At 65.0% G+C, this 27,158-nt stretch overlaps 2 protein-coding genes across 3 annotated transcripts in view; one reads left to right on the plus strand and one right to left on the minus strand.

Annotated features, from left to right (window-relative positions):
• FAM83G (family with sequence similarity 83 member G) lies at positions 1-26,319 on the plus strand. 2 transcript variants are annotated; one of them, XM_079798340.1, is made up of 6 exons: positions 1-102; positions 463-1,113; positions 12,283-12,450; positions 20,397-20,521; positions 21,121-22,363; positions 25,417-26,319. In XM_079798340.1, the coding sequence occupies exons 2-6, from the start codon at positions 592-594 to the stop codon at positions 25,765-25,767; spliced, it is 2,409 nt and encodes an 802-aa protein (XP_079654466.1). In that variant the 5' UTR covers positions 1-102; positions 463-591; the 3' UTR covers positions 25,768-26,319. The 2 variants fall into 2 exon arrangements, with proteins under 2 accessions (XP_079654466.1, XP_079654467.1); XM_079798341.1 differs by lacking the exon at positions 1-102 and having other exon boundaries at positions 114-1,113.
• Positions 1-27,158, minus strand: part of SLC5A10 (solute carrier family 5 member 10) — a gene marked incomplete at both ends in the record, with an annotated part of 76,807 nt that overhangs the window by 16,005 nt on the left and 33,644 nt on the right. Inside the window, 2 exons of the mRNA XM_079798342.1 lie at positions 22,807-22,942; positions 25,909-26,114. Coding sequence (XP_079654468.1) covers positions 22,807-22,942; positions 25,909-26,114 — 342 coding nt within the window. The remainder of the gene's footprint in view (positions 1-22,806; positions 22,943-25,908; positions 26,115-27,158) is intronic.

Consider the following 27,158-nt stretch of genomic DNA (forward strand, 5'->3'; position numbering starts at 1 on the left):
TGGCGGGGTGGGCGGGGTGGCACTTAGTCACCCGCCTGCCGCCGCCGGTGCGCACCGCTGCGCCCTCGCGGCTTCCTCGCCGGCTGCGCCCGAGATCTCCCGGTAAGCGAGGTCTGGCCCGCACCCCGGGCCCGGCCCTTCCTCCCGAGCGGACGCCAAGCCTGCCGGCCGCGCGGCCCCGGCCTCCTCCGGGCAGGCCCCTCGGGTTCTTCAGACCCGGTCCCTCCCGGAAGCCCCGGGCGTGCGGCGGCTCCGTCGGATTTCGGTCTCCTGCCTCCCGCCCCCGGGAAACTTTTGGGAGGTTCCCCCAGAAGTAGCCCAGGACTTCAGGCGGCTCCGAGACCTTCTGGGACGTGAGCCCCGTCCCCGACCGAGTCCGGGCCGGGCCCTGCGCGTGCCCCGCCGCCCGCCCAGCCCCGGTGCGGCCTGCGCCCGGCTGACCCGGCCGCCCTCTCTCCGCAGGCTCCTATGGGCAGAGGGCCGGCCGCCCTGACGCCCCAGCGCCGTCCCCGCCCGCCCGCCCGCACTTAGGTCCCGCCGCGCTGAGCTCTGCCTCCTGCCCCCTCGCCCCAGCCGCGCACCGGCGGCACCATGGCCTTCTCCCAGGTGCAGTGTCTGGACAACAGCCACGTCAACTGGCGCTCCAGCGAGTCCAAGCCCGAGTTCTTCTACAGCGAGGAGCAGCGCCTGGCGCTGGAGGCGCTGGTGGCCCGGGGCCCCGAGGCCTTCTACGAGGTGCTGAGTCGGGAGAACATCCGAGACTTCCTCTCGGAGCTGGAGCTGCGGCGCATCCTGGAGACCATCGAGGTGTACGACCCGGGCTCTCAGGACCCGCGGGACTCGGGCTGCTCCCCGGGGCCTGAGGACCATGGAGTGAGGGACCATGAGGAGGCCAGTGGGACAGGGGGAGCCCTCCCTGAGGCGGAGCCCCCGCCCTCCCTGGAGTACTGGCCCCAGAAGTCAGACCGCTCCATCCCGCAGCTGGACCTGGGCTGGCCCGACACCATCGCCTACCGCGGCGTGACCCGGGCTAGTGTCTACATGCAGCCCCCCCTGGACGGGCAGGCCCACATCAAAGAGGTGGTGCGCAAGATGATCAGCCAGGCCCAGAAGGTGAGCAGCCACGGGTGGGAGACCAGCACCTCCCACCGGCGAACACTCCTCTCCTGGAGCGGAGCGGCCATGGTCCTGAGGGTCCCGGGCCGCCTGCCTCCATGGGGCTTCTGGTTCTGTGCGGAGGGACAGGCGCCTGTGTGCTCTGGCAGGGAGCAGCAGTGGCTGCTGCATGTCATGGCCTTGGTGCGTTTTGGGGGTGTTTCTGACTTACAGAGGCTTGGCGAGCGGGTTTCCCAGAAGAAGGTGCTGCGGTGGGGTGGGGGAGAAGTGTGTGCGTTCTCATGTCCCTGGGGACGGCTCTGACTCCGCCCTGAGAGGTGCGGCTCTCCCTCACCGTGAGCTCTCTGATGTTGCTTTTGTCGGGTGGGGGAATCGTCATGGAGACCGAAAAGTTGCCTGAGTCCGTCTGAGGCTGCCTGGAGGTCTGAGTTCAAATGTGCCTGTTTCCTGGGCGTGCTGGGCCACAGAGCCGGTCGCTCCACCTCTCTGAGCTTCTTCATGAGTCTTGAAATGGCAGCACCCCTCAGCCGAGGATGTGAGAGGCGGGGATGGCGTGGTCTTCGGGGTGGGAGCGGTGAGTTCAGCTGAGGGTTGTCCACCCAGGTTGAATTTCTCCACGGGAAGGGACCTCCTTGTCTGGACCTCCCCTTGCAGACCCCGGCCAAGCTGCGCAGTGGGTAGACACACTCAGTTGGCACACTGACACATATTCTGAGAAGAGCTTACCACTTGCAGAGACAGCCAGGCCATTGCTGGACAGCCATGACCTTGAACGGATGCTTCTCCCTGCCGAGTGGAAGTGCCTTTTGCACGGTTTCAAAGCACATCCTGACGTGACTGATAAAGCCTGCCGTGCCAGCTGTGCTGAGCAGGACCCTGAGGCCAGGCCCTGGCTCAGTAGAGAGCAGTGAGCGATTGGGTTGTAGGCAGGATTTCTCGTGGGATCTCACCCCTTCGCTGTTCCAGGCCCAGAGCGGGCAGCCAGTGGCACAAGACCTGACCCTTGGCTGTGGGGCCATCCCGGCTGCCAGACAGGCCTGGGGAGCTCTTCCGCCAAGAACCCAGAGGTGGGTCAGGAGTTGAGGAGCAGCCGCAGCTTAGGCTCCCAGAGGCGGAGCGTCTGTCTCCGGCGGGGGCTGCTGGGGCCGACGGCCTGTGCCAGGGGCCGGCTCTCAGCCTGTCCAGGCAGCGCTGGGCTCGGGGCTCTGGTCTGTAAATGGAGGTGGCGAGGATAAAAGCCGCGTCTCTGGCTGTTGTGAGGATAGAATTGGGTGCCGGGCGTGAGGACGAGTTGGAGGAAGAGGAGGAGAAGGGGCCTTCATAGTTTCCAGCCCAAATAACCTGCCCCACGCCTGCTGACTTGAGGTCATGAAACCCAGTTCCCTGGAGGGCCTATTGGGACCTATTATCTAGCCTCCACCCCTTGATAAAATTGGGGGAACTGAGGCCAAGAAAACAACCTGCTCTGTCAGGGTTCTCCCTCCTCTTATCCCCTCCTCCCCACGGGAGTAAGAAGGAGGCAGACACTGGATCCCAGCTTGGCATGGGAACAGCCAGCGTCTAATCTCCCCCAGACAGACAGACAGACGGCCTGGCTCAGCGATGGGGCCAGATAGGGGCGCCTGGGGCTAGGCTGGGCACTCAGGGTGGCCTCCCCATGTCTCTGTGGCCAGGGCTGACACCCAGCCACTCCATTTAGTGCCGTGGGTCCTCCCATAAGTTTGCTTGCTTCCCATAAAAGCCCCACAGGTGATGGTGTCACCTGTCTCAGGCGACATAACCAGGAACAAGTCCATCTCGGGTTGAAACCCTGCTCTGCTGGCCCCACAGTCGTGCTCTCCTGCAGCCTCCGACAGGGAGGCATTGCCCTACGTTCATCCCCCTGAGAATGGGGCTCACTGCTGAGCCGGCCGCCCTCTCACGCAGCAGGGAGCCTCGCGAGCCCAACGAGAGGGATCTCAGAGGCAATAGCGGCCAAGCTCCTTGCCCGTCAGAGGGACACGGGCGCAGAGAAGACGGGGTTGGTGCGCGCCCACAGCACCGTGGCACACCAAGCTGCTGGCCAGCCCGTCTGCTTCCCTGTCACGTCCATCCTGGCCCCCGAGCTAGTGTGATGTGTACAAGCCATCTGTAAAAACAACAGCTGCTGTTTATCGAGCGCGAGGCACTTCACCATCTCAGGTAGTGGATCTGACCCATTTTTCAGATGTAGAAACTGAGGCCTGGCTGGTTAGTCCCTCCAGGGTCACCTAGCTAGTTCTTGGGTGGAGGGTGGGGACCAGGCCCGTGTTGTCCTCAGACTCGAGGACCGGTCCCCTGCCCATCCTGCCTGGCGCTGGCAGGGCAGGGCGGAGCGCTCACCGAGCCTCCCATTCCCCTGCCCCTGCTCTGGCTGCTTCCCAGCTCCCAGGGCTGGGCCGTGACACTGACGGATGCTGACAAATGCTGACCGAGCCCTTACCTGGCCGCCCGCCTGGGAGCTCTTCCTGCCGTCTCTCTTCCCATGAGTCACCTCTTTTCCCCTCACCCCGAATCCTCTCACCCCTGGTACCACTGCAAGGAGAACACCCCCCTTCACAGGCCAAGAGTGGGGTTCCCACTGTCCAGCCGCATGGCTGGAACACTGGACCCCTTCCCACTGGGCACTGGGCTGGGGCTGCTGGCACTGAGTCAGGGAAACCCAGCCGGCCACCTCCTCCGCCTGAGCTGTCGTCAGCATGACAGGCAGACCGTGGGCAGCCTGGGAGACTGTTCCTGCCAGGGCTACCCCAGGTCCCCCCTTTCCCAAAGACTAGAACTAACAGGCCACAGTATACGAAGCTGAGTGCTGGGGTCCGGTCCCTGCTGGGCCCGGGCACAGGCCCAAGCTTCTCTCTCAGCCCCAACCATCCCATCTGTAAAATGGGTTAGTCCTTGAAGACTGTTAACGTCCCTTCAGCACTGACACCTGCTGCCCTGTGGTTCTACACTCCTCTGGGGAGCCTGGGCCAGGCTGGGCGGGGAGGGTGGTCCTGGGCCTCAGAGGGCCCTGGCTGGGTCTGTGGTTCTGAGCGCTTGTCTCTGACATCTCCCGGCCCCACTGGGCTCCAGCTTTCCAAGGTGGGAGGTCATCTCCTGCCCGGTCCCAGGGGCCAGGGATTGGTCTGGGGAAACTGCTCTGGGTTCAGCTGCGTGCCAGGGGCCGGCGACAGCCTCTGAGAGCAGGGGAGAGGCTGGACTGGCAGGCGGGTGGTGTGCTACCCCCTCCCCCACCACATGGGACCAGAGCCCCCTTCACCAGCCTGACCGCCTGGGGAGGCCCCAGGGGCAGGTGAGTCATACACACCTGAGGAAACTGAGGGGGAACGAGCGGCCGGGGCTAGCCTACATGCGATTTCACGCCAGCCAGGCAGGGCTCGGGAACAGAGGCCCAGAGAAGTTAGGTTTCTTGCCGAGTGCCACCCAGCAGGAAGGGGCAGGAACCAGGTCGCGCGATGCCTGGCCAAGCCCACATCTTTCCTCTCCGGCGCCGCCGTCACACACTGGAGTTCTGACTGATGGTTACCTCCAGGAGAATGAAAGCTCTTTAATGAGGCATTTATTAAACACCAGGTGTATGCCAGGTGCTATAATCCTCCCAGCAACTCCATAAACTAGGGATGCAGATGAGGAAACTGAGGCCTGGTAGGGCTGACCTCTCCATAGCTTGCCGGAGGTCACAGAGCTGACACTGAGGGGCTGGGTGCAGAACCCAGGTCGCAGGCTCGGACCCTTTCCCGGGAGCAGTGCAGCCTCACAGCTCCCCAGCACACTCGGGACCGGAAAAATACTACCTCACTCTCCCTGTCCCCACAGGCTCCCACACACGGCTCTCCGAGAGGGGCTGGCGAGGACAGGGTGACCGGGAGCCAAGGCCACGGCGGATCCCTGCGGACCAGAGGGCGAGCTCTCCCTGTCCCTGAGCTAGGCAGCACCCCAGAGCCCCAGCAGCTATCCCAGGGGCACAGCAGGTCCAGGGAGCTGCCTTCTGGCAATTTCCAGCCCAGGGCCCAAGGCCCTCACCAGCAGGCGGGGAGCCCTCTGATAACATAATCCCAGTGGCCTTTGCATCTTGAGAGTTTGGGGAGAGCCAGGAGGCTCTGCCAGGAAGGAGGGCGGCCCCTGGGGTGCACACCTGGCTCTTGCAGCAGGCAGCCTCCGACCTGCAGGCAGCCTCAGACCTGCAGGCAGCCTCCAACCTGCAGGCAGCCTCAGACCTGCAGACCCTGCCCTCGCTGGACCCCGGGAGGCGGGGCCTGTCGTCATAGTCCTGTGCAGATGAGGATCTGGAGGCTCCGGGCAGGCCGGGGCCTGCCGCAGGTCGCACCAGCCTCCTTGGCGTGGCCAGCCTGCTCTGGGCTCCACAGAACCCCGCTCTCCCTGGTTTGACAGGCTCACCCTGAGCCGAGGCTCCGCCCCTGGGCCAGCAGAGAGGGGCTGGTCCTCTCAGAGGCCCCTGGCTCACCTGCCCAGCTCAGCCACGTCCTTGCTGCATGACCTTGGGCCTCGGTTTCTTCATCTCGTGCAATGGGATTGGGCACTTGTCTTGAGGCAGTAACAGTCGTGAGTGCCCACAGGATGCCGAGTGCAGGGCACAGCCAGCAGGCCTGGCCTGGGAGGGCTGCGCCAACCTCCTTCGTGGGGTCCCAGTGACCCCGGCTCAGGCACCCTCCCAGGTTAAATGCAGTGGGAAGGCTCCACTGTCCTGCAGACCCGGCCGAGCCCAGCGCTGCTGTTAGCCGCGCCCCGAGACGCCCTCTGCCTCCGACCCCACTCCTGCCCCTTCAGGGCCATGGCGATGGCGGCGCCTGCCTGGGCGTTGTGGGATTTGATGGAAGAGGGTGTCAAGCACTTGGTGGGGTACCTGCGTGGAGCTGGCATTCCCTCCCCGCCTTCTGGGAAGTGGCGAGCTCCCCATCCTGCCCGAGTTCAAGCAGGGGCTTGGGGGACGCAGCGGAGGGCGTGGCTCGCCGGCGGCCTTGGGCAGGTCTTTTCTGGGCCAGTCTTCTGGGGGCCCGGGATGCTCACTGGGACTCTGGGGAAGCTAAGCTTTTAAAGGCTTTTGAATTTATGATTCTGAGATTTTCCAGTTTGAAAATCCTCCGTTTATGCCAGTCACTGACGACGGTGGGCGGTCTGTTGGGCTGGGTCCTGCACCCGCAGGCGGGAAGCCTGGAGGACTGTGGGCCCCGGGGGCTGGTGGAAGGGGAGCAGCCTGTTCTCCTGTCCGGCCCCCCCCAACCCACCCCCGGCACAGCCTGGTCACCTGGTGGCCTTTCCCGGCTCTGCCAGCGCAGTCCTGAGCCTGGTGAGGAGCTGGTGTGTCGGGGAAGGCTGGGCCTCGGGGCAGGCCTCCAGGATGTGCTTCTTGTCCTCATCCTGCCTCGGCCCTTTGGTGCTCAGGAGGCCCGAGCCTCCTTTAATTGTTCCCAGTGAGGCGTCTGTCTTCCTCTTCCAGCCCCGGGGAAGGTGCCAGAGCTGGTACATGGAGGGGTGATGCCCCGAGGCATTGCCCTCTGGGCGGTGCTCAAGGTCAGGGGTTTATTTTAGGACCCGCGGTGGCTCTGGGAGGCGGTGGGTGGAGTCACAACTGGAATCCACAGGACCCCCTCTGAGAGGCCGACAGTGACTCCCCTGCCCCTCTGGTCGGGTACCAGTGTCAGGCGGCCTGGCCGGGCTCAGCATTTACTACCATCACAGACGTGCTCCCTGCCTGCCGGGGAGGTGGGACTGAACTCCGTGCCAGGCCTTTAGAGCCAGAGGATACGCAGACTGGTTTGGGGAGCACCAGGCGTGGGGGGCACTGCCCATGGGGGGCCAGGGGCTCCCAGGAAGCACCCTCAGTGGTTGGAGAACCTTCCTGGCCTCAGACAGCGTCTCATCTATCCTGCAAGCGCCAGGGGAGGAGAGCAGGTCACGCACCGGTCTGCCCCGGCCCCTGCTGGAGCCCCCGCGGGACAGCAGCAGATCCCAAGCGGGTGGCCCTCCATCTGTACGAAGTGCCCGTCTGCTGGGAGCCGCTCAGCTCGGTCTGCACGTCTGAGAAGGTCCTCACTTCACCTTTGGTTTGGAAGCTATTTCTGCCGGCGTGGAATCTAGGCTAGCAGTTTCCCATTTAGGACCTTGGAGGTGTTGCTCCCGTGTCCTCTGGCTTGCATCAGTTCTGAGGAGAAACCTGCTTACCTTGTTCCTCATTGTGTAATGGCCTTGCCCCCTCCGGCTGTTTTTAAGATTGTCTCCTTGTCGCTGACTGTAAGTGATGTGGCTGTGATATGCCTTGGTGTCGTTTTCTTTCTGTCTCTTTGCTTGGAATTCATGAATGTGTAGTTCTCATCAATGTGGAAAGTTATGGCCATTATTTTTTAATGTCTTTCTGTCTCGCCCCCACCCCCTGCCTGGGCACCTCTGTGACTTCAGTTACGCCCACAGCTCACTGAAGCCCTGACCCCGTTTTTCCATCCTTCTCTGTGTGTCATTTTGGATAATTTTGTTGACATGTCTTCAAGTTCACTGTCTTTTCTCTGTAGTGTCTAATCTAGTAATCCCATCCCATGTATTTCTCACCTTAAATATTGAAGTGTTTCACCTCTTGAGGTTCAGTTTGATGTTTTAAAACTATCTTCCCTGTCTGTAAGTAACTTTTTAACATATAGAATACAGTTATCAGTGTTTTCATGTCCGTAGCTGCCAGTTCTAACATCTGTATCCATTCTGGGGTAGTTTTGATAGATTTTTTTTTTTTTTCTCACAAGGGTCATTGTTTTCCGGTTTAATTGTGTGTCTGGTAATCTCTTATTGGATAGCAATTTTATGCTGTGGAGGGCTGAAGTTTGACTTTTTTCCTTTAAGTATCTTGGAGCTTTGTTCTGGGGATGCAGTGAAGTTGCTTGGAAACAATTCGATGCTTTTGAGGCTGGCTGCTAAGCTGTGCTGGGTGGAACCGGCAGGCTTAGTCCAGGGTAGGAGTTGGATCAAGCCTGGCCTCCTGCCTGATTTTGTAAATAAGGGAGCACAGACAGACGCGTTTGCTCTGTGCGTCCTCGGCTGCTTCCTGCTGGACCAGCAGAGCTGAGCGGTTGTGTCAGAGGCCATGTGACGTGTAGGGGCTGAAATACTTACTATCTGCCCTTTACAGAAAAAGTCTCTGGGCTCATGTGCCCACTCCTTAGGCAGCAGGACCCTCTGGGGACTGCCCTGCAGACCTGCGTGTTAGAGGGGTCTGCACCCTGGCTGAGGGGGTGTGAACAGTCCCTGGTCCGTGTGAATTGGCAGGAGATGATTCCCGCCTGTCCACCCAGGAGGGACCGTGGGTCTGGAGGAATAGTCTCAGGTTGCTATGACGAGGAGGATGCAGGAAGTGGCTGTGCACTGGCAGCGTTCACTGCACCTCCAGCCGCCGCAGGGTGGCCTTGTCCTCACCGTATGCAGGAACCAAGGCACTTGCCGGAGGTCGCGTATCTTCCCAGAAGGACTGTCTAGAACCCATGCTGCCACCCAGGAAGGGCACAGGGAGTCGGGAGTGCCCTGCAGGGATGGCCTGGGGTGGCACATCAACCTTCCCCATTTTATAGATGAGGAGACTGAGACCAGAGAGGGACACGGCGCACCCAATGCCATACCAGGGTCAAGCCCGGAACTCCAGCCCTGGCCCTGCCCTGCCCTGCCCCTGCCCGGGCGCTCAGACGGCTGGTAGGGCCCGGGAGGAGGGGGCCGTGCCATCAGTGCCAGCACAGGTGTCACAGGCCTCAAGCCATGGCTACTGGGGCGGTGGCCACAGCTGGAGGTCCCACCCTCCTCCTCCAGTAACCACCTGGGTGGTGGAGGTGCCTGTGCTGGGGCACCGGGGCCTGGGCCAGGTACCAGGTCCACCTCCTACTGGCTTGAGGTGAGACCAGGGTCCCCTCCCCTCTCTGGGCCACAGTGTCAGCTTGTCTCTAGGGGAGGTGGATGTTCACCCACCCCAAGGGCATTGCGGGGACTGAAACTGTCAGCAGGTTGATGGGGTCTTAGAGGGCACCTGAGCGCAGTCCCGCCACGGGGAAAGTGGGGGATTCGGACCCGGGAGGCAGGAGGCAGCTCTGTGGGATGCGGCCGGGGAGAGGGAGGCATGGAGCTGCCGGAGGAGCACACTTTGGGGCTGGCACACAGTGCAGCCCCCCAGACGGGGGAGGGATTTGGGTACAAGATGCACTCAAGCCCAGCACCGATGCCAGGCCCTCCTCCCCAGTCCTGGCACAGCCCTCCTCCCCCTCCCCAGACATCATCAGCCCCACCTGCTGCTCTCTGGGCTGGGAACCAGATGGTTTTCGTGGTGTTGGCCCTGCCTGCTCTGTGGCTGCGTCTTTCCTGTCAGGAAGACGCAGGGACCCCCGGGCTCCCTCCCTCCCCCGGGCATTGGCCTGTGCCGTTTGTGCAGGTTCTGGGCTGTGGGCCTCGGCTGCCACCGGGCCTCGGCTATGGGACACACATGTGCCTGCCGCCGCCCCCTCGGAGCCAGGCAGGTGGTCCAGTGCTCACGTGGACACAGCCAGTTCACAGGCGAGCTTCGGAGCCGGGCCCAGGCCGCCTGCCCCTCGCGCTGTGCGGTCTCTACAGACCTCAGGCAGCTGCGTCTCCAGACTCCAGCCTCCCCTCTGTCTTGGCGGCTTGGGCCTGGCCTCGCCCAGGGCCTCGTGGGGCTGGGGCTGGGGCTACAGGAGCAGCCGGCGTTCCCCTCAGGCAGGGCCGGCAGCTTTGTGCTCAGCCTTGGTGTGGGAGCTGGAGAGACGAGAGCCAGGCCAACGCGCCACTGCTGGATGGCAGACGGCTCGGGAGGGGCTGGGCTTGTCCCTGGCTACCCTCATTCCTGCAACCCAAGCCCTGAGCTCCCATTCTCGGTTGACAGTTGACAATAGCTCCCGGAGGGCCCTAGTCCACGCCCCAAGCGGGGCCCAGCCAGGGGCTCTGCCCTCGGTGAGCTCACACTGTCGCAGGCAGTCTGGGCCTCCCAGATAGAGAACCAGGCAAGGGGATGAACCCCTTTGTGCCTCAGTTTCCTCATCTGTAAGATGGGTATTGCTGCGGCCCGCGCCCTGAGGCTGTGAGTACTGAGCAGGCAGTGGTTGCCAAGGGCAAATCAACCCTTGGCACAAGGGCTGGAAGTAGCTGTGCTCCCTCGGGCAGAGGGCTGGGGTGGAGGGACCCTGGGTGCTAGCTGAGTCTCTTGCCCCAGCTTTCCCATGTGCAGGACTCGGGGCTGCCCGAGAGCCCAGGGGCTGACTGAGCAAGCGGCGGGGCCTCTGGGGAGCGCCGGCGGCCCCCCTCGCCTCCCCAGCTTCAGTGGGCGCCTGTCTCCTGGAGTCAGTGAGGGCCCACGGTGGGGAGCCGCCCTGCAGCAGACGGCCCCTGGGTCAGGCGCCCTGCCTGCCAGAGGGCGACGTGGGGAAGGACGACCGCGGAGCAGCCCTGCCACAGGGCAGGCCCCCATCTGCCGGTGGGCAGGGCCTGGAGCCAAGCCTGACCAGCCCGGTGGGCGCTAGGGGTGGGGGGCTGCACCCTCGCAGGGTGGCACGTGAGCCTGTGCCTGCTGGAGCGGCTTCGGGCCGTGGGGTCCTGGGCGAGGAGGGGTCTGCTGCCACCCCAGCCATCTCCGGGTCTCGTCACCCCGATGGTGACACCGAGGGCGGAGTGAGGCCACGCGGCTCTGGCCTCGTGTGCCATCTGTGCTCAGCACCCGCTCACCAAGTCACCTCTGGCCTTTGCCTAAACGCCTGCTGGGCCGGGGAATTGCCTCCCTCTCGGGACCCCTGCCTACTTCGGTCAGCAAGTGCTTCCTTGTCTGTGCCAATATCTGCCTCCCTGCTCTCTCTGGCTGGTCCCGGCCGGTCCCGGCCCCACCTGACGGGACCAGCTCTGGACTCAGACAGTGGTGTCTCCCTGAGGACCGCGGGCCCGGGCCTCGGCCACAGGAGCCCTGCCGGGCTCGGCTACACTGTACCCGCGGTGCCAGTGTGAACGCTGGCCCTTTCGCAGATCGAGGAGAAAAGCTCAGGGATCGTGTCTGTGGAGGGCAGGGCCCGAGCCCCAGAGGAGCTTCGAGCCTGCGGGGCCCCCGGTATGCTCCCCGGAGTGTGCAGACTCACGCCAGCGGCCCCGGTGGCTGCCCTGTCCCCCGTGTCCACAGCCGGCGGGGGCCCAGCCTGCGTGCTCCGTACCCGCACGCCCCGCCTCTCTGGGGAAGGCTCCTCCAGGAGGGCTCACACCTAGGACAGGCGGTGGCGCTAGCCTGGAGCGCGGCCGGGCCAGCGGTGTGGCCTTCTGATGTGCTCCCCTGGCTCCCAGCGGGGCAGGGAAGGGGATGGGAGACTGAGGCCGGCGCCGGGTGGGCACTGAGCCCCACCAGGCCTGGCAGCCACCAGGCTTGTCCACACCCCCCTGTCCTCTCCCTGCGCCTCTCTCTCCTCAGGCCTTGGGCGTGTCACTGACCACGTCGGACTGTGGCTAGGCTGGGGTGGGGAGGTGCACCTTGACCTCTGGGGCTCTGCCCTGAGCCAGGTCCAGCTGTGTGGGCAGAGGTCGTCAGAGGACAGGAAGAGCCCCTGTGCTGGTGTAGGCGGCGCGGGTGCCTGCCAAACCTCACCCCCCTAGGCCGCGGGGCGACCTCGGTGAGCCTGTGCCAGCTGCTGCCCTGCCTCCTGGCTGTTGACGCCTGGGGTTCATCTCAGCACCTGGGGTGGCAGGTGGAGGGCAGTGGCATGACCTGCAACCCCGGATCGGACTGAAACAGGCCCGGGAGCCCTGGCAACCGCGGAGGGAGGCCTCAGGACGCAGCTCCTTTCTGACTGCAGGGCCTCTGGGAGCTGACCCCGCTCGCTCCTTGTGCAGCACACCCCCCCACCCCCCACCCCCACCCCCACCCGGTTACTGAGCTCAGGGCCTCGTGTTAGGGAGGCAGCAGGCACGCTGGACTTCTCCTCCCTGCGGTCTCGGAGTCCGTCTGTGCCACCGATGGAGATCCTGAGCCTAGAATTTCGGGGCAGCTCGTCACGTCCCAGCCCCAGTCCTGAGGTGTGGGGAGCAGAGCTGGAGTGGCACCCAGAGAGGTGGCAGGCAGGGAGGGTTGTTTGTCCCCACTGTCGTCCTGCCTGACAGCCGTCTCTCCTTCCCCAGGTGGTCGCCGTGGTCATGGACATGTTCACCGACGTAGACATCTTTAAGGACCTGCTGGACGCCGGCTTCAAAAGGAAGGTGGCCGTGTACATCATCCTGGACGAGAGCAACGTCAAGTACTTCCTGCACATGTGCGAGCGGGCCCACATGCACCTGGGCCACCTCAAGGTGAGCTGGCTGGTCCCGAGTGACCGACGCGTCGCTCAGCAAACACTGCACCTGCTTTCTGTGCCGGCGGGGAGTTCGGGGACCCTGAGCCTCCTGCAGGGCCCCCCTGGCCTCTGCTGCACGCCCGAGGGCCAGCGTGCTGACTACCTCCAACAGTCAGACACGGCAGACGCTGATGAAGGGCCTGCTGGCCAGGTGCCAGAGCCACACAAGTGCCCCCTCTCGTGGTTTTTCTTAGTAGCCCATGCCATGCTGGTGACCTGTGTGCTTACACGCCTCCGGTGGCGCGTGCTCAGACCCTGGCCCCAGCAGCTCACGCCTCATCTGGAGAGCTGACTCCCAGAAGGCTTCCCGAGTGTAAGCCAAGATCTGCCGCTGTAACGTCCACCCACAGGTGTTAGGATCTGGCTCTGACAGGAGGCTCCCTGGGCCGAGGTCAGGCAAGGCCTCCTAGGTAGCTGCGGAGTTAGAGTGGATTTGAGGAAGGAGAGCAGCGTGGAAAGGGCCTTAGGGCGGGACACCATGGGGCAGAGAAGAGGGGTGGTGGTGGGCCTGGGTTCTCAGCGCTGCTTGCTGTGTGTCCGTGGGCACATTACCTCCCCTCTGGGCCCAGGATCGCATTGGCCCGACGGAGCGGGGTGTGGGCCAGTGTGGCTGGCCTCTTCCGCACGGACACCTGGCGTTTGGTAGTCTGCGTGGGGGTAAAGGGGGTCCTCCTTCCACCCTGACACCACTTGGCACCTACTGTGTGCAGCACACTCCCCAGAGAGTACAGATCAGCCCAGTTGGTCCCATTTTACAGATGAGGAAATGGAGGCACTTGCCTGGGTGTCACTCATGGCTAGAAAGTTAGGGGAGGTGGGGGGAAGCACCAGAACCCTTGGCTAAGAACGGCCTCGACGGGTCAGGAGTCCTTGGGCTTCAGGCCTGCGATCTGAACAAAACCCCAGGAGAAGGGAGACGCCGGGCTGGGTAACAAAGGCTGGGCACCTGTGCCTGTAATTTGTCGGCATCTGTCAAGTTTGCCCCCGGCCCACTGAGCCTTTCAAGTGGCTGTGCGCTCTCCCAGTAGCGAGGCTCCAGCTGCTGAGACATTGTTATGTGGGCTCTTTAGTGGGGTGACCCCAAGCCCCACGCTCACTCGCCACACTGCCCGCCGTGTAATTAGCACTGAGGGTCGGGTCCGGGGCAGACAGCTCACGCTGGAGAGTCCAGGGCGTGGAGAGGCATCTCTGAGAGGCGCTGTAGAGGCCCTGGCCCTGTGGCCAGCGGATCAGAGACCCTCAGGGCTCGCTGCCCCGCCCCTGCCCCGACAGGCCCCCCGCGCCGGGCCCCCCGCGCCAGCGGGTGCTCTACACAGCCGCCTCCCCCAGCCCGTGCATTCCCAGGTGTGGATGAGGCGGAGCCCTCGTCCGTGCTGAGCAGGCACCCAGGCCCCATCCAGTGCCCACACTCTTCTCAGCAGGGAAACCCCTCACTCTGGTCTCCTCGGAGCATCTGAAGTGCCTGAGCTCCCAGCAGTGGGAGGCCAGTGGGGCTGGGCTGAGAACACGCCCGCAGGGTGCACAGCTCCCACCCCCTGCCCTGTCCCTCGCTCCCCATTGCAGTGGGGGCCTTAGGATCCGCTGCAGCCCCACAGCCTTGTGGGACCTGGAGTGCGTGAGCCGGAGGGGCCTCGAGGCCGTCTATACTAGACTCCCACAGGACAGATGGGGAAACTGATGCCTGTATTCCTGCAAGATGGGCTGAACCTAAAAGCCAGTGGTGAGAACTCAGCCTGGACAGGAGGGAGCACAGAGCCCTGGTGCCCACGTCCCTGACGGAGGCTGCCCCGGCCAGAGCGGCCTCCTTGGGATGTGGTTCCACCTCCCTGAGCCTCCAGCCCTCACGACTGTGGTGATGCCTCATAGAGTGTTCGAGGATGAAATCAGGGCTGTAAAGTGCTCTGTGAGCCGGAGGGGGGGCGGGGCAGGCTGTGCAGGACTGGCAGTCACAGGACATCGTAACCACAGGCTTCCTCCCCGCCCTGCTTGGAAATGAAGCTACAGCTGGGGCCCAGAGAGGCAGCTCGCACTGGGTTCTGGGCCTGCCTCGCCCCTCGCCACTGCCTGGCACTAGGGAAGGTGGCAGGGTCTGCAGGGTACTGTGCTCAGCGCTGGGTGCCTTCATGGGAAGGAATGGGGGACCTTGGCCTCTGAGCCACCCCCTCTACAGCCTGGGCGGGCGGCTAGAGGCTCCGTGGGCCCAGCCCTGGCCAAGTGTCACCTTGTCTAGGGCTTGCCCACACGGCCCACCTCCCTGCCCGCGGGCTGGCTGGGCCCGGACCTGTCTTGGGAGTACATCCTTTGCCAGTAATCCTGGGCTCGCCCTCGGCCGCCGCCATCCTCGGCCGGCTGTGCTTCAACCTGCCCCCAGATCCTCCAGGCCCAGGGTGCAGGAGGCACGTGGCGGGTCATCCTTGTGACCACGGCCCTGTCGGGTGCCAGTCTAGGGGAACCAGGCCTGCGCCCCAGCCCTGCCACCTGCACGGAAACCTTGGACAGAGACACTGGCTCTCTCTGACGTGAGCCTCACTGTCTGAACAATGGGAGCACGGTCACGTGCTGGGCAGGGCCGCTGTGAAGAGGGACGGGAAGGAGGCCGTCGGGCTGGACGCTCGGTCTGCCTTTGGGTGGGGACAGGCACAGCTCCTCCCAGGACACCACAGCTCAGGTCTGAGGGCCAAGGGGCTTCCCCCCGGCTGAGCCGTCGTGGCTGGGGCCGCCTCATGCGCCTGCTCCAGGCAGCGCTCCCCAGCCACCCGCCTCCTGAGCTTTGAGCTCCACCAGCGCATTCTGGGGACGGCCGCGCTCCTGGTTTCCAGGTGCCGTGGGAGGACGCACGCTGGCACCTCCCCCCCAACGAGGCTCTGCTCTCAGCCTTCCCGGGCCCTGGCCCCTGGCGGCCCGCCCGGCGGGGAGTGTGCGAATGACGCCCCAGATACAAACGGGCAGCAGGCCTTCAGAAGAAGACCCGGCGCTCATCCTCCCAGGGCCTGGCCACGTGGCCAAACCACTTTTGGGGGTGAGACTGGGTGCCAAGGGATGGCCCAGAGCGCGTGGGAGCCAGGCTGGGCCTCGAGGCTCAGAGCTCGGGACAGGTGGGCTGTGGGATGCCTGGCTGATCTGAAAAGCTGGTCGGCTTTGTGCAGTCAGACTGGAAAAACCAGTAGCCGCCCGGGCAAAGGCTGGACCCGTTTCTGAAGAACAAAGAAGTCCCAGCCACGGAGGCTGTGGGCAGTGCTGGGTCGGATGTGCAGCGCAGGTCCCACTGGTGCGGCTCCCTCCCTCCCGCCTCGCCTCCCGGCCCCTGGCCCGGTCTGTCATGGGTTCAGGGTGTGTCATGGATTCGGTGCTTCTCAGCGAGGGGTTTGCCTGGCGAGGGGCACTGGCAGTGCCCGGACATGGTTGATGGTCACGGCCGGAGCACTGCTGGCGCCTGGTGTAGAGGCGTGGCGTCGTTCAGGGCCCCGCGATGCACAGACAGCCCCACGGCAGGGAGTGTCCGCCGCTGAGCTGAGCAGCCGGCGAGGGGGAGCTGGGCTGGCCAGGCACTGCTCGCTCCCCATCCCCAACCGTGGTGCACAAAGGTGCTTCCATCCCAGGTCAGACAGCCAGGGGAGGCCAGGGTGTGCGCCCCCGCACCCTTGCAGAGTGAAACAGACCCTTAGAAGAGAGCCGAGGCCCGGCTGGGGTGGCTCAGTGGCTGAGTGTGGCCCGTGAACTGGGAGGTCTCTGTCAGGGTACGTGTCCAGGTTTTGGGCTCTATCCCCAGTAGGGGGTGTGCAAGAGGCAGCTGATGTTTTTATCTCCCCATGCCTCTCCCTTCCTTTCTCTAAAAGTCAATAACATATAATTTTAAAAAGAACCGAGTGGATGCTGGCCAGGCACCCAGCACATGGGACACGCCCTCCGTCTGCCCCGCACAGCTGGCCTGACTGTGCCAGGGCCAGGCCTGCTCACAGCGCTCCCATGGGCCTCCACTCCTCCTCAGGCCCTTCAGAGTGTGGGCGGAAGTCACCACGGTCCAGCCGGAGGCTGTCCTCAATCCAGGGATGGGTGCCCACTGGGGCGCTGTGGCGGGTCATCCTGGCCGTCACGGACAGCTGACAGTCTTGGCTTCCCGGAACCCCCGTCCATGTCATTCCCGACACTTTCTGGTCCTTTGTGTGGGTCCCCCACCTGTCCCCGCCCCCTCCGCTCAGTGGAAGGGATCACACCCTAGCACGCACAGTCACAGCCTACCTGTCACCTTGCACGTGTGGGGCACCCACTGAGCGCCAGGCACGAGTCCAAGGACTTGCCCGGGGCACCCGCTCAGGCCAGCCCAGTGGCTATTCTTCAAAGTGGCCCCCCTGGCCTGCCCCTGGCCGCTGTGTCCTCGGCAGGGGTGTCATGGCTCAGAGACAATGCAGCTTTGTGGGAGCCTCCGCTGCTCCCCCAAGCCCTGACTCCTGAGACATTACCTCATGTGGGCCAGGCCCCATGGGGTGGGCCCGCCCAGGAAGCAGACCTGGGAGCTGATAGGAGGCGGGGCGGGGGAGTGGCAGCTGCCACGAGGCCCTCGCCTGTCACTGAGCCCCAGGCTAATGGGCCTTAGATTCAAGGCCTGTCCCCAGCATGCAGGCAGGGAAACCAAGGCCCAGAGAGGGCCAGAGACCTGATTAGGGTCACACAGCAAATCTGGTGCCTCCCGCACAGAGCCGAGCCACTCGGAGATGCAGGTGCTGAGCCGAGCCCTCCGTCCGCACCAGGTGGGGTGGGTGGGGCAGACACTGAGGGGCATCGAGGCAGAGGCTGGCCTTCCTGGGAGGAGGGGCTGAGGCCCTGGCGCACGGAGTGCGGGGCCCGGAGCCCACAGGAGCCGTGGAGCTGGCTGTGGTTGGGCACAGGTGACAAGGAAGGCCTTGTACCGCCTCCAGGATCTTTGCTCCCGATTTCTGGTCCTGAGCGTGCCCTGTGTTGGGTACAAAGTCACGAGCACTAATTGTCCTGGGCTGCGGCCAGCTTCCGGCTGAGCTGGCTGCCTGCGACCGGCGGCCTGGGGCAGAGGAGCTGGCCCTGGGCACAGAGACTTATCTGCCGTCTGGGTTGGGCCCAACAACAAGACAACTGCTCGTGCCCTGGCAGTTGGGGTCCCTGGGGACCTGCCCCTCCACCCAAGCAGAGGGGTCTGAGACGTGTCACCCCAGAGGCCGTGGGCGGAGCAGAGGGCAAACTCCAGTCTCAGAGCCATCCCTCCTCTGTCGCCCTTGCCCGGACGCAGGCCCGCCTCCCCTGCCCACAGCCCCTCCTTGCCCTCTGCCTCCGGCTCTCCGTTCATGCCATGCGGCCTCTGCTGGGTGCCAGCTAAGTCCTCGTGTGTCTTAAACAGACTTGTCACCAGCCCGTGCTCCTGTCTGCAATGGCAGCCCTGCCCTGCCCTGCCCTGCCCTTCTTCCCGCCCTTCACACGCCAGCCTGCAGCCCCTCACAGCTCGAGTTCTGCCCTGCCCTGCCCTGCGGGGTCCTCGTCACAGTCCGCTCTGTCTGCAGCTGGGACCTCGGGGGGATGGTGAGCGCGAGAACGGGTGGGCAGTCACCGAGCTGAGGCCAGTGCATGGGTGAGGGCGACAGGAGTCGCAGAAGGTGTGACAGCCCAGCACCCACAGCTGGCACGGAGCCCCGCGGGAGGCACCCGCCTCGCGGGCCACGCAGACCTGCCTGGGCAGGTGTTGGACTCACCAGGGCTTGTGTGAACTGGGAAATTCCCACCTGACCACAGGCCTCCTGAGCGGACGCTCCGGGGCCCCAGGCCGGTGTCTCCAACACGCCACCCTGGCGGTGCTTGCCCAGAGGAGCCCAGGTCTCCTTCCGGGCGCCCCCAGCCCTTCCCTCAACTCTAGTTCTCAGCCGGGCTCATCCTGCCCTCCTGGGCCTGCCAGGCCCACCACTGGCTTTTCACAGCTGCCCCCTCAGAGAGAGCTGCCTCCTCAGGGAGGAGGGCGTGCAGTGTCCAGGGGTCTGAGACGCGTCACACACCCAGACCCAGAGGCCGTGGGCGGAGCCACAGACTCCGCGGGGAGAGACCACAGGCCGCACAGACTCCGCGGGGAGAGGCCACAGGCCGCACAGACTCCACGGGGAGAGGCCACAGGCCGCACAGACTCCGCGGGGAGAGGCCACAGGGAGAGGCCACAGGCCGCACAGACTCCGCGGGGAGAGGCCACAGGGAGAGGCCACAGGCCGCACAGACTCCGCGGGGAGAGGCCACAGGGAGAGGCCACAGGGAGAGGCCACAGGCCGCACAGACTCCGTGGGGAGAGGCCACAGGGAGAGGCCACAGGCCGCACAGACTCCGCGGGGAGAGGCCACGGGGAGAGGCCACAGGCAGCACAGACTCCACAGGGAGAGGTCACAGGCCGCACAGACTCCGCGGGGAGAGGCCACGGGGAGAGGCCACAGGCCGCACAGACTCCGCGGGGAGAGGCCACGGGGAGAGGCCACAGGCCGCACAGACTCCGCGGGGAGAGGCCACGGGGAGAGGCCACAGGCCGCACAGACTCCGCGGGGAGAGGCCACAGGCCGCACAGACTCCGCGGGGAGAGGCCACGGGGAGAGGCCACAGGCCGCACAGACTCCGCGGGGAGAGGCCACGGGGAGAGGCCACAGGCCGCACAGACTCCGCGGGGAGAGGCCACGGGGAGAGGCCACAGGCCGCACAGACTCCGCGGGGAGAGGCCACAGGCCGCACAGACTCTGCAGGGAGAGGCCACAGGCCGCACAGACTCCACGGAGAGAGGCCACAGGCCGCACAGACTCCGCAGGGAGAGGCCACAGGCCGCACAGACTCCGTGGGGAGAGGTCACAGGCCGCACAGACTCTGCGGGGAGAGGTCACAGGCAGCACAGACTCCGCGGGGAGAGGCCACAGGCCGCACAGACTCTGCGGGGAGAGGCCACAGGCCGCACAGACTCCGCGGGGAGAGGTCACAGGCCGCACAGACTCCGCGGGGAGAGGTCACAGGCCGCACAGACTCTGCGGGGAGAGGTCACAGGCAGCACAGACTCCGCGGGGAGAGGTCACAGGCCGCACAGACTCCGCGGGGAGAGGTCACAGGCCGCACAGACTCCGCGGGGAGAGGTCACAGGCCGCACAGACTCCGCGGGGAGAGGTCACAGGCCGCACAGACTCCGCGGGGAGAGGCCACAGGCCGCACAGACTCCCCGGGGAGGCGCCTTCATGGCCAGAGTCCAGAGATGGGCAGGAGTCGCCCGGCCGTGGACTTGGGCAGGAGGCACTGCTCGTGACTCCTGGGGACCCCTCTCCTCTGTCTGGGTCTCCCCTCCCCTCCCACTGTCTCTCAGGGCCTCTGGCTTGCTCCTGAGCCAGACAGTGCCGCCGTGAGGAGGGGACTGAACCATGTGCGGAACTGCTCCTGGGTACAGGCAGTGCGCCCTGGGAGAGCGGGCACCACGTGAGAGACCCAGGGAGAGGCCGCCCGCCGCCCGTCCTGGGAAGGCCACAGCTCGGCCCGAGTGCCAGAGCCAGACCCCGTAGGGCAGGTCCAACCCGCCCCGCTGCGCAGCCCCCGCTGCCATGAGACCTTTCTCAAGTGCCCACATCCCTCCTCTCAAGACCCTGCCCCCACCTGCGCCTGAGCAGCATTCCCCACCCAGGGCTGCAGGCCGCGTCCTGCCTGGGCGTGCTCTCCGACACCTTCAGGCCGTGCCCCACCCTCCTCTCCAACTCGCATCCCAGCTCTTCCCGCTGCAGTCCCACTCCAGCTCCTTCCCCAGGCCTCAGCCTTCCCCACCCAAGCTCCCCCAGAGCCCCCGAAGCCCAGGCAGAGATTGCTGGGCCTCCCTCGGCGTGCTCAGCACTGTGGTCATGTAATTCTGTCTCCTGTTTCTCCCTTCCCGCCCCCCAGAATCTCAGGGTACGGAGCAGCGGGGGAACAGAGTTCTTCACGAGGTCGGCCACCAAGTTCAAGGGCGCCCTGGCCCAGAAGTTCATGTTTGTGGATGGAGACCGGGCCGTCTGTGGCTCCTACAGGTGACTTCTGGCTTCCTCGGGTTGGGGAAGAGGTGGCTCTGGGTCCCAGCTAGTTTCTGCCCTTAATCCTGCCTTATGGTACCTTGGTTATTCCGGTGCATTGGCCCCAAACTGCTGAGGTGTGAGCTGGGCTGGGCCACGCCCGCACACCACCCAGCTCTCCAGAAAGGCAGCGGAGGGCTTTTGTCTGAGACTTGCTCCAGCCTAGAGGTGTCACCAGCCTGGAGGTGGGGGGTGTGGCCAAGATGGGACATCCGTGGCCCCGCTCTGCAAGCCCCACCAGCAGGGGAGCAGGGTGGCGCTGCCCACGGCCCCTCAGAATGACACGGGTGTCCAGGGCAGCTCTGGGCACCGGGAGCGGCCTTTGGGGAGCTGTAACCCCGGAGGAGGCAGCTGGGAGAGGGCTTGGTGGCAGTGACTTGCGCGAGGACCCAGGTCAGGTCTGGCCCCGAGGCTGTGCCCCGTCCTCTGTCCCCTCACTTACCAATCCTTCCCAGGGCCCCTTGGCCTGTGGGGTGCCTGGGGGCGCGGATGACCATGTGGGGGCTCGGGCCGGGGGGAGGGCCCCGTGCTGACCAGCAGCCGCCCCTGTGTTGCAGCTTCACCTGGTCCGCCGCCCGAACGGACCGCAACGTGATCTCCGTGCTGTCGGGCCAAGTGGTGGAGACGTTCGACCGGCAGTTCCAGGAGCTGTACCTCACCTCGCACGGCGTCAGCCTCAAGGGCATCCCCATGGAGAAGGAGCCCGAGCCCGAGCCCATCGCGCTGCCCGCCGTGGTCCCCCTGGCGCCCTCCGGCACGGTGGCCAAGAAGCTCGTCAACCCTAAGTACGCGCTGGTCAAGGCTAAGAGCGCCGAGGAGATCGCCAAGGTCGCCTCGGAGAAGCAGGAGGTCAAGAGGCCGCCGGGGCTGCGCGGACCAGGGCTGGCCGAGCAGCCGGGGGACCTCCCGGAGCCGCCCCTGCCCGTCCACCCGGGGCTGCTCAACCTGGAGCGGGCCAACATGTTCGAATACCTGCCCACGTGGGTGGAGCCGGACCCAGAGCCGGGCAGCGACATCCTGGGCTACATCAACATCATCGACCCCAACATCTGGAACCCCCAGCCCAACCAGATCAACCGCATCAAGATCCGAGACACCTCCCAGGCGGGCGCCCAGCTGTGGAGGCAGAGCCAGGACTGCAGCCCCGCTCCGGAGCCCAGCACGTCCCGGGACGGTCTCCCAGCCAAGAACGGCCTCCCCCAGGGGGACCCCACGCCAGAGCCCCCGGTGCCCAAGCCCCGGACAGTCCCTGTGGCAGACGTGCTTGCCCAGGATGGCGGCGATGCCGGCTGGGCCCCAGAGAGCCCAGAAGAGGAGGCGCTGCGGAACAGAACAGACCACGGGCTGCCCAGGACCCCAGCCCCAGGCCCTGCCCCACTCCGGCGGCAGCTGTCTGTGGCCCAGGGAGACCCTGGCGGCGAGTGTGTGGGGATCCCCAACGGCCTGGACCAGGAGGACGAGGACGACGACGACGACTACGTGACCCTCAGTGACCAGGACAGCCTCTCGGGCAGCTCTGGCCTCGGCCGTGGCCCGCGGCGGCCCTCGGTGGCGTCCTCTTCTGTGTCGGATGAGTATTTCGAGGTGAGGGGGCACCCGACCCCTCTCCGGAGGCGCCACTCAGAGCAAGTAGCCAATGGGCTGGCCCAGCCCCCTCGCCGACAGCTGAGTGCCCCCCACATGACCCACGGGACCTTTGGGGAGCCCCTGTGCGGTTCACCGTGGGCCCAGGGTCGGGAGAGAGAAGAAGCGGGCACTCTGCGGAAGATGCAGGCCTTTCGCTCCATGGACAACGCACAGGTGGGTTAGGGTCTCTGCACCGGGTCTCGGAGCCCTTTCCCTGGGCCTGAGACCTGAGCGGCCCTCTGCTGGGCTCCCTGATGAATGGGGTAGGGAGTGGGCAGGAACCACCCAGGACCTGCACGCGTGACAGTGCTAGAGGCCTTGGCCCCAGTCTCCCCTTAGGCAGCCTCTGCAGCACTGGCTGATGGAACCGAGTTTCACACCACGTGTTACAGGAAGTCAGTGGCGGTGGCAAAGAGGCATTCCTTTACATCCCCAGGCGCGGCCCGTGGTCCTCGAGGGGCTGTGTCAAGCCACCTCCGTGGGGATCCCTTTGATGGTGGCCCTGGGGACCACTCTCCTCCTGCCCCCCACCTCCCCAGGAAACAGCTCATATTCATCCTTTGCCAGTCTTCCTGGTAACCTCTGCAGCCCCGGCCCAGCCCTGGCGCCGGCCCTACCTGGGAACAGTGCACGGCTGATCATGCCTGGCATGATGATCAGGCCCATGGGCAGCATCTTGAGGTAGCTGGCCAGGATGGAGCCTGCTTTGGCGTGGTTCAAGTCCCGGGCAGACAGCGACCGCTGCACAATGACCTGGGGGCACATGGAGGCAGTGAGCCCCAGGGAGAGGCATGGGGTGCTATCCCACTAGTGCCAGACCCGCCCGAGACAACCAGCACCCAAGCCTGATACCTGACGGCTCCCCCAGAACTAGAGCTCATCCTGATTGGCCAAGCGACTGGGGCCAAGGTACTCATCCAGGGACTCGGTCTCCCCATTGGTTGAGCAGGGAAAGTGGATCCTGCCCAGCCTGCCACCCAGCCATTGGCAGGGCTGGAGAGGCCCTGGTAGGATGGTACCAGGGGACTCGCCCAGCTCCTGTACCCTCCCAGGAGTGGCTGGCATGTTCACGCACGTGCCAGGAGCCTGGCAGCAACTGCTTTGTGTCGCTGGCCGAGGTCGGCAGCTCTCAGACCTGTGGTTTGGGGAAGCTTCCAGTTCTAGTTCTGCCCGAGGCATCGTCAGGTAGCCTCGGGCAGATCCTGGCTGAGCCTCCGTTTCCAGGTCTGCAGAATGGGAGGAGGGAGGGCTCATGGGAGCTGATGGCATGTGAGATCCCTCCCAACTCTGACATTACGATTCTACTTTTAAAAAAAAACACTTTTTTAAAAAACAGCTTTATCAAGCTATGAATTCACCTACGGTTCAGCCACAAAGTGTACATTTCAGTGCTTTTTCGTGTGTTCACAGCACTGTGCACCTATAACTTTTAAATATAAGTATTTCCCTTTGCTGTCTGCGTTGTAAATCACTACCAGCATGGGGAAGCAGGGTTATCTGAGACGTTAGCCTTTTCAAGCACAGGCTCGTTTAACGGACAGCGCCCAGCAGCTCCTTCCACGCACGGCTCTCGATGGCACGAGGTGCGGGGTGCCGGAGTGGCAGCCGAGTGGCAAGCTGATGTCAGTCCTGCTTCACCAGCTTCTGGTGACTTGGGGACCTTCCTTGCCTCGCGGGGAGCCTCAGTTTCCCTGTCTGGACAACAAGGAGGCTCTGCGGACCCTGCCCACTGGTGCCCTGTGATGACACGAGCCCTGGCACGGCGGCCGCATGTCACTGCTCGGCGCCTGCGGGTGGAGGCTGAGCCTGGGGCCGCCTGTGCTGTTGGTGGTTTGTTCTAATCACCAGAGAGGAGCCGTGCCTGTGGATGAGCTGGAGACAGTGAACAAAGTCCAAGGAAGGAAATGAGAAGTGCCCTGGGTCCCCGCACACAGAGCGGCCACCTGGCATTGACCAGACTGAAGGGGCGTCCTGGCCTGGGACTGAGTGCAGTTCGCCCTCCAGGTGTCCTGTGGGCCCACAGGTGCTAGCTAGTGTGGGTCACAGCAGAGCAGGCCCAGGAGGTCCCGACAGGTGGGACCCAGTGGACCCGTCCCTGCCTTGTGGGTGCTCTGGACCAAGGCCTGGCTGCCCCCTGCAGGCCCAGAGTAGGCAAGAGGAGGATGGGAGGTAAGGCTGAGGCCAGGCTGCGGGCCACCGATGCCGGTGGCGTCCCGCCTCAGCCCCCCCGGGTAGCCCTCTTTCCAGAGGGGGGCCCCTTCAGCCCTGACCTCGAGGCCAGCCCTTGGCCTTCATGAGAAATCTCCTGAATGATATCGCCCAGACGTGCCAGCACCGCGCCAGGCCTGTGCTGAGTGGGGAGGAAATGAGAGGTGCCCGGGGTACAGGGGCACGGCCGGCTCAGCCGCATGCCCTCCACGGCCAGCCTTCAGCCAGCCCTCACCCCCCAGGCGTGTCCTCGGCCCTCCCAGGAGAGCCGGACGAAACCTGCCGTGAAAGCAGTGCTCCTCGGAGGCCCATGCTCGAGGCGAGGCCGACGTGGGAATCGGGAAACAGGCCTGACCTCCCGGGGTTTCTCCCGACAGCGATGGCCTCCCGGGAGGGTCTGTCAGCAAACACTGAGCACCTGCTGCTGGGACGGGGGAGCCCTGAGAGCCCTCGCTGGACGGGCAGCCCTGGCCCCGGGAGAAACCCCTCCCTGTGGGCGCAGCCCGATCCTGCCCTCGGGCCTCAGTGGTCCAGCCTGGGAATGGGGCTCACGGAACCTCCCCCACAGGAGAGGGGTGACGCTGGGCTGGCCCTGGGGCCTGGCGCCTCACTCCCAGGATGGGGCCCTCTTGCTGGGGTGCAGTGGCCCGGTCCCGGGTCTGCCTGCCGAGGCGCGGCTGCCTCTCAACGCCTTTCCCCGCCGGGGCTGCAGGGGAACCAGAGAGAGGCGGCGGCTGTGAGGTCACCTGGAGGCAGGCTCCGAGGGGCCCGCCCTGCGCCCCAGAACCTCGCTGGCAGCGCTTACAGGGGGCGGAGGCGGGGCAGGGACAGCCAGGAGCCGCACTTGCCGCATCACAGCCACAAAAGGCGGTTATTCCCACAGGACACCTGGGAGCTGGGGCACAAAGGAAGGAAACCAGCTCCGGGCCACCAGCTGCGAGCGTGCGGCTCTGCCGCCTGCGGAGCCCGCGGGAGGTGGGTGCTCCTCGGACGTCACCTGTCTTTTCTCTCCCTCCCAGGACCACCATCGTGGAGCCCCTGCCTCGGAGACCAGGGATAAAGACGGCTTCCCACGGCCATCGAGGACCCCAGGACCCCCGCCGTACTGCCCCGCTGCCAAGGGCGCCCAGAGCTCTAGCAGGAAAGTGGGTTCCCACTACTGGCAGGCCAAGGGCAGCCTCGTGCCCCACACACTGCCAGACCCCGGGAGCCCGAGGCTGGCCACCAACGTGCGTCCCAGTCCCTTGGGGATCCCGTACTCCAAACTGTCCCAGTCGAAGCACCTGAAGGCCAGGCCGGGCGGCGGCCAGTGGGCCTCGTCCGATCCCAGACAGAGGGTGCAGACCCCTCGGGACCACAAGGACCCCTAGCCAGGGCGTGCCCGGCCTCCACCGAAGCCCAGGCCCGTGCGGGTGTGCCTGGGGCTGCACCACGGGCGGGCAGATGGGCCGCCGGACCCTGCAGCCCACCCTGGAAGGCAAGAAGGCCGCAGGCGACGATGTGACACCCACCTGGTCGGTGCACCAGTACCAGGTGGCCATGATGGTCAGCCCGAAGGTCATCCCGGTCCACGGGAGGTCCGCCGTGGAGGGGTCTCGGAACATGTGCATGGCATCTGCACGTGGCAGGTGGCAGGTCGTGTTGGCAACAGTCTTGGATGGTATGGCCTGGGCATAGGCTGCTGCCAGCTGCTCATACCCGCCGATCTGGTCGAAAGCTGGTCGGGTCGGGGCAGGACGGGACGGTTGGTGGCTGGTGGCCTGGCTCCCAGCCCCCCACTGCCCTCACCTCACAGGGATCTTCCTGTGGGTCCAGCTGGCCTCCCCACTTCACCTTCCCAGCATCGGGCAGAGCACAGAGGGGGCGGGCTCTCTGCAGAGGGGATCCCCATGGCTGTTTTCTATGTATTTAAATACCATTAAATGAGCACTTGGTCCTGTGGCCTCTGATGCTGGTTGGCCGTGGGCCAGGGCTTTAAACTCAATTCAGGGAAGCCAAAGTGCTTTTTCTTAGCATGTGAGGACCTTAAAGTCCTGCCCCGGGGCTTCTGAAGCGGGCAGGGCGGAGAGTGGCTGGCAGTGACGCGGCCTGAGAAAGGAACCCGGTCCCGGGGGACAGAGACCAGGGTCACAGGGCCACAGGGCCGGCCAGCCGGGCCTCAAGCCCAGAACACATTCACCCCTCACTGTTCCTGTCCGCCTCAGGGTCAGCCCTTCGTGGCCCAGCCCTGGCCCCTGTGGCTTTGGCGTGTCTGCAGTCACTCCCCTCTGCACGCTGGGCCTCTGCACACTGGGCGGGTCTCAGGCCCCTGGTCTGAGAGGAAGCAGATACACAGACGCCTGGACACAGGAGAACCCAGGCCCTGCTCCCCACCTTTCCCACGCGGGACGTCTGCTGCCCAGACTCTGGGCCCCAGCATCCTTGCCGCCTGGAGCCCAGGCCAGGCTGGGGTGAGTGCTCAGAGCAAAGGTACAAACACGACGCAAGAGGCAGAAGTTGCCACGGGATTGGGCGCCTGAGTCTGGAAGAGACTTTAAAGGCCCCTGGCCACCCTCTGTGGCGTCCTGGCTCTGCTTGCATTCTTCCAGGAACGAGGAGTCCCCAGAGCCCCAGGGCAGCCCCTGCCAGGGTCAGGCCCGCCTCGCCCTGCTCTCCTCCGCCTGCCCAGCGCTTCTGGGGCTCTTGTACACGGCTCTTCACAACCGGAGCAGACGCCCAGGCAGGTTTGTGGCCTCACTGTGGTCTGCACATCCGCCCTGGG

This window comes from Cnephaeus nilssonii, assembly GCF_951640355.1.
Source record: "Cnephaeus nilssonii genome assembly, chromosome: 19".
Lineage (NCBI taxonomy): Eukaryota > Metazoa > Chordata > Mammalia > Chiroptera > Vespertilionidae > Cnephaeus > Cnephaeus nilssonii.

Excerpts from the sequence above, each read along its gene's own strand:
- FAM83G (XM_079798340.1), top strand. The coding sequence starts at position 592 with ATGGCCTTCTCCCAGGTGCAGTGTCTGGACAACAGCCACGTCAACTGG. Across the intron at positions 12,451-20,396 it reads TGCACCTGGGCCACCTCAAG|AATCTCAGGGTACGGAGCAG; the intron begins GTGAGCTGGCTG and ends CCCGCCCCCCAG. Across the intron at positions 22,364-25,416 it reads GCTCCATGGACAACGCACAG|GACCACCATCGTGGAGCCCC; the intron begins GTGGGTTAGGGT and ends TCTCCCTCCCAG.